Below are 11,261 nucleotides of genomic sequence, written 5' to 3' on the forward strand. Positions count from 1 at the left end.
ACAACATGAATTGTAATTGTATACTGACATCAATGATTTGTAGGAGTACACGCATTCACCAATAAATGAGCCTCTTGTGATATAAAATGCCATCTGAAACCCCAGCAAAGTGGTTATGTAAAGCAAAGAGCTTTCAAAGACTGTGATAAATGGAACCACGGCAAAAAAAGAGGCCAGAAAAACAACTTCTCAACTCGTTGGTCTATTTCGTGAGCATTTGGTGTGTCCTGGAAGGCTTGTTGAGCATGCATGTTTTTCAGCAGTGTCCTCTTTGATACTCATAAACATTACAGCAGTACATCCTCAGGTTAATTGTCTTGCTCAAGGGTATGTTAGCCATAGTTGTTGAGGGCTGGGAATAAGAAGAGAGGAGAAATATTTCACCTTTGTTGTGATTTCACCAACACGACATTTGTGTTGTTTACTGAGGAGTAAAAGGCACAAATGTCGACCTTCGAGGTGCCTTTAGGCAACCGCACAGACTCGGAACCTTGCTGACTTGGTGGGCAAATCGGCTGCTGAGTGTTACGTTATAAACAGCATTACAAATATGTAAACACAAGGCCAGGGGCCAGGCCTAAAGGCACTTAAACTCATTTATTTCAGGCTCCATATTGCAGTTCTTAATCAGCTATAGCAGCCTGAGTTCAGTGTGTCATGACACACATGTCTGAGCTGTTAACAGTTATGGAAAATACTTTATGAAGACATAAAACTCTTTCAGACAAGTGCTGCTGGGAAGATTTCACACATCAGCTTGCCTATAAGTCACACACTTTCACTGTCTCATGTAGCAGTCAGAATGATTTTCCCTTCAATATTTTTCTGCTTTTTTCCCTCATCATGACATCCTGCAAGGAGCAGGAGTTCTTGGCAGCTTGGCGAATAATTCAGTCCCTGGTCCGTCTCTGCAGTGACGACGTCAAGAGGTGCTTTTAACTCAGAAATACGACCTCCTCCCTCTTTTTAAAACAAAATGTCCAGGATATAGAAGCATTATATGTGTGTTTACTCAGAGGCACTGCCAACTCTCAGTGAATCAGTTCTCTGGTTTAAATGTTCGCTTTAACCTTCTGCAGCAGTTGTATCTTCATCTAGGAAACACCCACACTCGGCTACCCGCTGAGTACCAGATAGCCGTTTCCCCTGTGGCCCTACCCCTTGTTTGGGAGGGCCCCCCACTGGGTAATGGCCCTTCAGAATGGAGTAGGGCTTAAAATCTTAATACGTTTGTAAGTCTCAGGATATTTGATTATTACATTTTTGGAAATATGCAGTATGATGACAGCATAGTGCATCTCAGAGAATCAGCTATACGTGCTCACAAACAAGAATTCCTTCAATCTGTCCGAACCAGAACTAGATTCATTATCCTGAAGCTGCACTTTCACATTACAAAAAATTATCTTGAAAATAAATGTATTTATTATTTGTTTATGGTCTATTTGTCACGTTATGCTGCTTCAGTTTGCAAAGCATTCTTCGACCACACCATTTGGAGTCTGCATCTGAAAACCCTCCATTTGGAGGGCCAGTCGGAGAGCTAGATGACCACTACCCCTCCATACCTGAAACAAACGGGACACCCAACTCTATTAGCGACTAGTTAGTGGAGAAAGTAGAATATCAAGCAACTAAACAGACCGTTTTTTTTTCTGAGGAGTTGAAACCAAAATACACATAAATAATGTTGCACTTAGATTCACTAGGTGGACTCACAGTGACCACGACTACAAATGATAATTGATCCATCTGTGCTTGATGTGTATAACGTCAGCTAGAAAAAAACAAGTTGCCCGCATGAAGCTAAAAGCAGGTCTGACGTTGCTTTAAAAGATAAGCCGATGCAACCCAAACTGTTCGTCTAGAAAAGGTGGACTGTTGCTCATTTGCCAGAATGTTATATGTCCTTTCCTTCGCCACCATCCCACAAAAAGCATCAATAATCCCACAACAACAACAACGTTGGCTTTACAAAAGCATTACCATCTTATTTTGTCTTCAACCCATCACTTATTCACACAGTGTCTCCCCACTGTAATCTTTTACGCAGGCATAAAGCGTGACACCTTAGCCAACTTGTGTTGCCTGATGAGTTCAGGGAGCGCCCCTGGAAGCAACAAATTGCTGTTTTGCCCAGATGACGTGTCAAGGGCCTGCAGACAAATCTCTTTCTGTCTCTGAATCTCTCCTCTTCCTCAAAGCCTGCATTGGCCCCGGTCCCTGGAGTCACTGCCAGGGTTAGCTAACAGCTCAGCATTTAGCCAGCACTACCTTTTCATTATCATCTTCCCCTCTGGCATGCTGGACAGTCAGGAGATGTGACAGGATAAGGATGGGGACATAAATTGTATTCTGGACATTCTGGAGCCTCAGCCACAGCAAGAAGACACACAGTCTTGTCTCACCATCACAGACTGCCTGTCTCTCAGACGTTTTAATTTGATTAGTTTCAGGTCTGAGAAGGGTGTGAGGAAGAAACAAAAAGGAAATCATGGTGTACCAGCACAAACACAGACAACCAGAGACACTGTGAAGGAGACAGACAAGATACCTGGGGATGACTTTTGTTGTTCGACATGTTTTCCTGTCTTTCTTTTGTTTTTATTAGTTTGGAACTCCGACTACAGTAATTGGGAGAAATACTAGGTATCTCTGGCAGAGCTGGTTCTGTCACCAACCTGCAACGAGACCAGAAGGGGAGGAGATTGTGAGCCTCAGCCGTTCTAAATTCACTGTGTCGACACCTTGGCTGCAGCCAGGGACATTCACATGCAAACACTCAGTCACAAGTGAGAGGAGTGGGAGCCGAGTGGCCTGGAGCAGCTCTGCAGACTGCTAAAGGTCGGTGTTGATTGGATGGCGGGAGGCAGATAGAAATCTCCTTTACTATTACCTGATTCGTAGATTGGAGCTGATTCCACGGTTGGGACACCGCTTCGTCTTGCTTGATTTTGTCAACATGCAGACCTGCACCAGAGTGCTTGCTGTCGAGAGTTTACAGCCGAGTAGCTCACTCGTATTATGCACTGGCTGGAATTTAATTTAAGGACCTCCTGCAGTGGCATCTTTACTTCTTTAAAGTGATTGGATTTCTTTTTAAGGATGTTGGGCCAATAAAAAAGTCAAAAACAAGTCATTCTAAATTGCAACCAAACTAAATATCATTTGATGGGTTGTTAATGTATGATTTCATTATGAGAAAAGGAGCGGTTACTCCACTAACAACCCACCACCAATTGTCCCTGAAAGGTTTTCTGGCATTATAGGCACTGAGCTCTCATGACTTCTGCCTTTGCCTCAAAGATAGTTATTATTGTGTTATTATTCTGCGAGCCAGAAGTTGCCTGGTAGGATTAACATTAACATAAATCCTTCTGGAGGACAATCAGAGCTTCTTTTGCTCAAAGCAGCTGCCTGTTGCTGCTGAAAACAGAGACAATGAGAGCACTTAGACTGCACTACACCAAAACTAAAAGAGATTTGAATAATCGTCCTGGAGCTGCAGAGTTGGGGCTATCGCTACAACCACTTTTACATTATAGACACCTTTTTTGGGGGGCATTCAAATAAATTGGGCATTCAAATAAAAAATACTGCTTATAGAGCTTTGAAGGTGAAACTCTGTGGGAGCAGAGTTCAGCTGGAGGTGAGCAGGCTGAATGAGATGAATTGATGTCACAACTGGATTCATCAGGAGCGTTCACGCGGCAGCTTATTCAGAAACGTTTCATCTCTCAAACAAGCCAGAAACTTACATTCACTGAGCTCTTTACATGCCGGCCTGCTACGTTTCAATAGGACTGTACATTTAAGAACAAAGCACCTCCAAATGAGTTCAGATCATTTTAAAAAGAGACTGTAATGAAAAAAGAATTTAAGAAATGCAAAATGTGGCAGTTTGTTGTAAAGTGACTCTGTAATAAAAACATTGAACTTTTTCACAGCAGACAATTTGACTTGTCATAGCAGAGAAAGTGAAGCTTTATTAATGATGGCTCGGTTCCATGAAGTGACACAGTGAACCAACATGCACACAATGCAGGATCTCCTCCAGTTGAGATGCAGCTGTGGAAAAAGTCTGAATGTCTGCTGTGAAAAAGGTCTATAGTCATTCAGTTACTGATTAAGTGTAGTATTTAGGGTGTTCAAATAAGGAGCAAGTGATTTTGGAATCAATCAGCAGCTCAATAGTCTGACTACAATTCCCTTGTGCGAAAGGTTTCTTTAAACTGAGGGAAGATGAACAAGTGTGAACCCAGATTTAGCAGAACTATACAGCATTACACACGTTGTTTGTTCCATACGATGCCCAGATCGAGTGAAATCCTCAAACTGTCTCTCTGTTATTTATGCTGGATAAAACCAGCATCATTTGGTACCTTCACCAGCAGATAAAACACAATGCCGGGCTGCACAACGCGAGTTTGTATTGATGGACAGAGTTTAGAAGGTTAAAATCATTACAGCTCTAAAAGCCTGTTGTAACATTTAGACTAAACCGAGAAAGCATAAAAATAACTGAACTCAAGCATTAATGACCTCCAGGGGGATTTCATCTGAGACAAGGCTTATCTCCTGCTGTTGGGTGTCTGCCATGTCAGGCTAGTAACAGCAACAGGCGAGCGGCAGAGGTAGCCGTATAACTAGTAGTCGTCTTAGTTAAAGACATACTACCGTGGCGGCAAGGATTAGTAGACTGCTGAAAATAGGATTTGCTGACAGTGATACACGAGGGAATAAAGAAAATGAAGAGATACAGAGGGACGAAGTGAGCGGCATACTTTTCATTTATCATTGGTTTCATTCCGTCTTGCGTTAAAAAAGACAAAACACAACAAGCCTAAGAAATGACCTGCAACTCTCTGAAAAGCAACATATGCAAACTCTCTAATTGCTCACTCAGAGTCGGAGCAGATGTATAATCTTCCCTCCACAGATAAGAAAACTCGACATGTGTAGAAAATGTATTGAAAAAACACGGTCAATTGTGTCATTAGTATTCTGCCCAACGCGGTTAAAGATGACGTTCAATGTGAGGTGCATAGATGCATAGATGCTCTACAGTCTTGTGAAAGAATTTAGTCCGCAGAGCAGATTTAGAGAAACTGTTACGACAAAACTGGGACAATGAGTGCTTCACTTCAGCATGTAAAAACTATGTACTGTATGAACACAATGTCCTCCTCACAGACACGTTGACAGAACAGAGTAAACTAACAAAGTTACAATATGTTCACACCGCAAAATAAAATAGAATACAAAAGTAAAATAACAACAGGAACAAAAAACACCATGAGAAGGTATTGTCAACCAGTTGGACCCACAAACGATAGAGAGTTACATAAAATGTGTACGGGACCTTTCCTGTGTAAAAGCTTAAATTTCATCTGAAGTAAACGGGGGGGGGGGCAGAACTCGTTCTCATCTGCACGCATTAGAAAAAAGCCTGTAGGTGCCGTATTTTGGATTAAATGCAGGGAGGGGATTGCCGTATGGCTGAGCCCTTCATGAAGTGAATTACAAAAATCCACATGAGAAGAGATAGAGCACAGAGCCTGATGACTTTTTCAAGATCAGTGAAGGTTAGAAAGGACTCAGTTTGAGGTATAATCCATAGACGTCAGAGGAAATATACCTGTGAAATATACCAGTGACCTTTCAACCACAGACTCATCTCAACTCTATCTATCTATCTATCTATCTATCTATCTATCTATCTATCTATCTATCTATCTACCTATCTATCTATCTATCTATCTATCTATCTATCTATCTATCTATCTATCTATCTATCTATCTATCTATCTATCTATCTATCTATAAGCAAGCAGCTTACAAATATCTAATATATATTTCTCTTTGGCTTTTTTTCCACAGATAAATCCCTTTCTACTCTCTATGTACGAGATAAGGTGTTGAACCTTATCTTTTTTCCTTCATTTGCTCAGACCAAAGACTCATTGGAAAATATTTTTTTCCCAAAAATTGCTTTAACAATAAATTCAACACAGGTATACCTCAACAGTAATATGCCACAAAAGTATATTTATATACTGTATGATATACCCTGCTATGCATTACGGCACATGAGTTTCCTCATTTCCAAAAAGGTAAACAGAATTAAAAGGGAAAAACACTCAGAGTGCTTCTTTATAGATCTGCCAAAACGGCCCTGGTTAAAGAAGTATGGATGCTGGATACATGTGTGCAGCATGGACAAACAGGTGTGAATGAGTGCACTCCCAAAATCAATCACTAAAGCACGGAGGAGAGCAGTGACAACACAGACGTAGGGATGAAGAGGAGAAAATGCGCTGATGAATTTCCAGCACCATGGACAGCTCGCAGGACTCATAAAAACCAAGGTTCTCACAAGGTTTCCTCCTACATCAATCTTCACTAATCACACATGCTCTTTTATTACCTCATTTACTAATAGGCTTTCTTTACACTTAGTGTCATTAACATGGTGCTCAGGGATATAGTAGTAGTAGTCGTCTTTATTTGCATCGATCAGAGAGACAACATCATTGAACACAAACACACAAACACACACAAATACACACAAATACACACACACAGGCCTCTACAGTTACCACCTGCTTTGAAGGTGTCTGGTTACATGCAAGCTTCCTAGAAGTAGTAGTCTACAGTTTACACTCCAGTGCTGCTGCAATACAGGCACGCTGATATTGAAAATAATCAATGATGCTTCCGGCCAAAAATAATTTAACCGCATATCCCTCAACAAAACGGGACCTGTCAGCTTCAAGAGGTCAAAAACACAGAGGCCAAACAAATACTTAGCACCAGGCATCATCATGCACAGGAGATGTAGGTGTACAGAACAAGGCCACTGCAAATAGTTCCCATTACTCTCGAAAGATTAAATTTGAAAGGACAAATGTGCTGTCTGCAAAAAGCTGCACATGTGCAAATCAAGTGTATTGCAAAAAAGAAACTTACCTTCACTGCTTCAGCATGGGTGACTTTGTCAAAGACTTTGTCATTAACTTTCATGATCTGGTCACCGATCCGGAGACCCTCCTTCTCCGCCAGGCTCCCCGGCTCCACCAGGGACACGTAGATGCCGACCCCGTGCTCCGAGCCGCCGCGGATGCTGAAGCCCAGGCCCTCGTTGCTCTTGTGCCGCTTCATGGTGACCTGCCGCAGCTCCCCCGGCGGCTCGTGGATAAAGTTCCTCCCGAGCAGAGGCACAAGGGGAGCTGTCCCTTCGCTGCTGGTGCTGAAGCTGTCTGGCGAGCCGCGCAACGCCACCTGGAACTCGGGGGGGTTGCTGGGCGAGAAATGCCCCGGGGGCGTCGGGCTGGCGCTCGGGTAGTCGCCCGGCGGGGGTTCAGCGTTGCCGTTGCTTGCAACTAAATCCGATTTTAAATACAGGCCCTCCGAGGTGTACTGCTCGAACAGGAGTTGGTCAGAGCGGGGGATCACCAGCCGCAGCATGGGCAGAAGTTGCCGCTTGCTGGGCGCGTTGAGGATAACGTTGAGGGTCTGCACCAGGTCGTACACGTTGCGTTTGGAGTGGTAGACATTGAGGCAGTGGATGAACTGCTCCCTCTCGAAGTCGTTGAGCAGGAGGTTGAGCGCGTTGTGCAGCTTCCTCACGTTGGCGGACAGCGTCCGGGCGCTGGAGGCGACCGAGTTTGCCGAGGAGCTGAGCGACATGCGCTCCAGGTCGGTGCTGCTCATCCTGGCGGTGTGACCGGGACACGGCGCCACACTTATGCAGGTTAGAGAGCAGACATTACGGGCTGGTGGCGCGGGATCCGACCGCCGCTTGGCATCACGACCAATGGAAGACTCCGGTTGTATCCATGGTGCCCGGCTCTGGCAGATGAACCACTTCGGCTATAACTCGCAATTTGGAGGACAGGAAGATGAAAGCGACAAGTTCAACTGGAAAGTCCAACTAAATCAATATCGAAGCTGACACAAATTAAAAAGCATTTACGGTTCATAAAATGCCGCTAACTGTGTTCTGCAAACTTCACATGCGACACGGTGCGTGAAGGCTGGACATGCAACAGCCTCGTGGAAAACTCGTCCCGCTTCGTCAGACAGCTTAGTGATGCGCCACGTCAGGCTCTGAGCCTGCGTGTCATGAGCTGCCGTCTTATTTCCCAGGAGGTCAGGTGGCTGCCGAGCTGCTGCTTCTCTGGTGTCCGACTCACCGTCAACAGCTCCGCTCCAGGGCAGAATAAACAACGCCAGAACTACTGGAAATTAGACGTATTTGGTCCACTGCCGCACAACCAGTTCACCAAGACTAACGAAGCATTTCCTCGACGCCGATAAAAGAAAAGGGAAGAAAAAAAAAAAAAAAAAAAGTTATTTTTGAGCTCCTGCTCTGCGTCCTGAGGATTTCATAATATCCCGGTCCGGTCTCCAGTTTACTTCCAAAACACGTCAAGCTCGAGAAAACACAAACATATCCATCTGGATCAGCGGGACACGCAGCGTCTGTTTGTTGGAGGTGTTTATATTCCCTGCAGCTTCTGAGACGTTACTACAGCGACTGGCTGAAGGCTGGCGGCTCGCTCGCCTCCGACCGTCCTCCGTCAGGAAGTGACGCAGCCTCGCGCACCCAATAGGCTACGGTGCTCGTAACCAACAACATGCGCTCGTGGCACAGGCAGAGCTGCGGCCAACAAGTTCATAAGGTGAACTTTAATTACACATGATACTGCCGTATATCGTCGTAAACTGCGATTGGTTGTGGAGCCGGCGTGTTGACGCGCCTACAGACCATAGTTGTGTTCGACGCGAGCAAATTAATTCGAGTTTCAAAAAGTTTGAGGGTTTTTATTTCTGGAAACACGATTTCAACACGCAATTTGACTGCAAGCCTGTTCTTCTATACTGGCTTTCTCCGTAATTAACTCAGATTTGAAAGTGGAAAAAAAAAGACCAAAAGGTTTTCCACTTTAAACAAAGTCCTGAAAAGCTAAAGAGCACACCTCCAGAGTTTTCTAAGAAACTCACACAAAACACAACCAATAGGCCGTTTCACGACAAACTGACCTGTCATGAAGGGTTACTATAACATTAATGATGACATATGTCAACCATCCTTCACGGTACCACATAATACCCTGATATCCTGATACAGCTAAATTAAACTCATGAATAATCCATTTTTAATATTTACACGCTGCTTTTTCCTATTTGGACACGTCAAAATGTCTTCTGTGATATTAAAAGACAATTGAGTAACCGTTTTGAAATGTAGCTACTGCAGGCTAAATGAGCAGACATATAATACTACATTAAGGAAAGGCATTAATTCAAACATGAACATGTCGCCAAGTGTTTATTGAATTTATTACAATTCAGTGATTTTGTTTGTTAGGCCCACATATTCGGGTACATCATGCATGACATAAACCATGAACAAATATTTTCAAACGTTCTGTGATGTTGAAAGTATGGAAAGCCAAATATAACATAAATAACATCAATTTGTACTTTTAAAAAGCAGAGGATTTATACTTTATCAAGTAATTAAGGCAATTTTAGATTTTGGCTTTTTTTTTTTTTAAATGTTATTCACCAGAAATGAATCAGTCAGTATTATTAATGAATGCTGACAGACTTCTTCTAAAACATCACGCTGATCCACGACCGGAGCAGCTGTGGCTCAGACGGTAGAGTGGGTTTCCCTCTAATAGAAAGGTTGGCGATTTGATACATCTGCAGCGTCCTTGGGCAAGACACTGAACCCCAATTGCTCCTGAAGGCAAGTGAGCACCTTGCACGGCAGCTCTGCAGCATTGGTGTGTGCGTGCATGTATTGCTTGTACATTCCTTGCAAGGCAGCGTTGTGTGTGTGAATAAGTGAATGGGAAACAGTATAAAGGTGCTTTGAGACTGCAAAGGTGCTAAAGTGCTATACTGTATACCATTACCTCAGCAACAATCATGTTGTTGCATTACAAGGCAAACTGTGAAAAGCTCTAAATATTTATTAAAAAAAAAAAAAAAAAAAAAAACATCTGTGAAGGAATTTGGTTTATTAAGAAGCTGATACATTTTGATTAAGAAAAAAAAATCAGTTTAATTATAAAGATCAATATTTTAGGAAAAAGATACGTGAGGCCTCCATGTATTTTTCTGTCAATAAGATAACACCTGAAATTGGGATCGAATCATTACAGAGCGGCATCACTGAGTACAATGATGTCATATTGCAAAATGACTTTATCATTATTATAGTATTGATGTATGATGACATTCTCCAGGCACCAGGCCAAATTATATGTGGGCTTAACAGTTGCAGATAGTTGCAGCATGTTTGGCTCTTCTCATTCCGTGGCAGAAAGTTTCACTGTCTACCACTGACCTTCATTTTTTTAAAAGCCGTTTCTCTATTAAACAGCGCTTTATTGCAATGCCAAATGACATTATTTTAGATTTATGTAATTTATTTTCAAACCTCTTCCTCCTTTCCTGGACAGACATCAGTCTTCGTCTGCAGGTCTGTTGGTGGAGTTGAACAAGCTGTTGGAATCCCTGATCTATGCGTCCCCGAGCTTTAGCCAACGGGAGCAAAGCAGACTCGAACTCTGCTCCCACAGCGATCCCTCACAAGCACAAAATGGTGACGATATCAGCTGCAAATGAAGCCTTGTGCTGCGAGGGCCACTGTGTTGACAAATGGCGCTCTGCAGTTTTGGCAGAGTTTCAGAGAGCCTCCCTCAAAATCTAAAGCCGCTGCAAATATTCCTGATTAACCAGGAACTGACGCACCTGTAAGGGTGGCCGGGACAACCTGAACACCGTGTGCTCTCAGAAACACAATCGTTCATTCTTGATCTGACATTATGACCCGCGGTGTGCTGGGTGATCTCTAATGTAAAATCAACTAGCCAAGTTGAAAATGGACCGATGGGCCTCGAAAACTAAACTGGTCTTTGGAAAGCAAGTAAGAAAATCAATATGACGGAGAATGCACTGAACATCAGAGGAGCAAATGAGGTGAAAACAGAGCTGGCTGAAATCACAGATGAAGTCAGCACTCTGCTTCCTGAAAGTTACACAGCACAACTGTCAGCGAGCAGGAAACCGAGATAACAGCAAAAGCATCTGATAGCATATTCATGTATTGAGAGACGTTTTATCAGTTAATGATATCCTTCTCCGAGTCAATCTTCCACAGACCCAAAACAATCCTCTTTGGAGTGCTGATAGTTGATTTTAGTTAAGGTGAAATTGTTTTGTATTAGGAATGCAACAACAGT

At 43.1% G+C, this 11,261-nt stretch overlaps 1 protein-coding gene across 2 annotated transcripts in view; it reads right to left on the reverse strand.

The window, feature by feature from the left end:
- whrna (whirlin a) overlaps nucleotides 1-8,524 on the reverse strand; it is a 138,751-nt gene extending 130,227 nt beyond the window's left edge. For both annotated transcript variants that reach the window (XM_069705589.1, XM_069705595.1), the window contains exon 1: nucleotides 6,970-8,524. In XM_069705589.1, the coding sequence (XP_069561690.1) occupies nucleotides 6,970-7,713 (744 nt within the window). In that variant the 5' untranslated portion in view covers nucleotides 7,714-8,524. The remainder of the gene's footprint in view (nucleotides 1-6,969) is intronic.
- Nucleotides 8,525-11,261: the final 2,737 nt, after the last annotated feature.

The sequence above is a fragment of the Brachyistius frenatus genome, unplaced genomic scaffold, assembly GCF_029030835.1.
Source record: "Brachyistius frenatus isolate BFR_SWC_R1_liver_20210118 unplaced genomic scaffold, ASM2903083v1 Contig_3, whole genome shotgun sequence".
NCBI lineage: Eukaryota > Metazoa > Chordata > Actinopteri > Embiotocidae > Brachyistius > Brachyistius frenatus.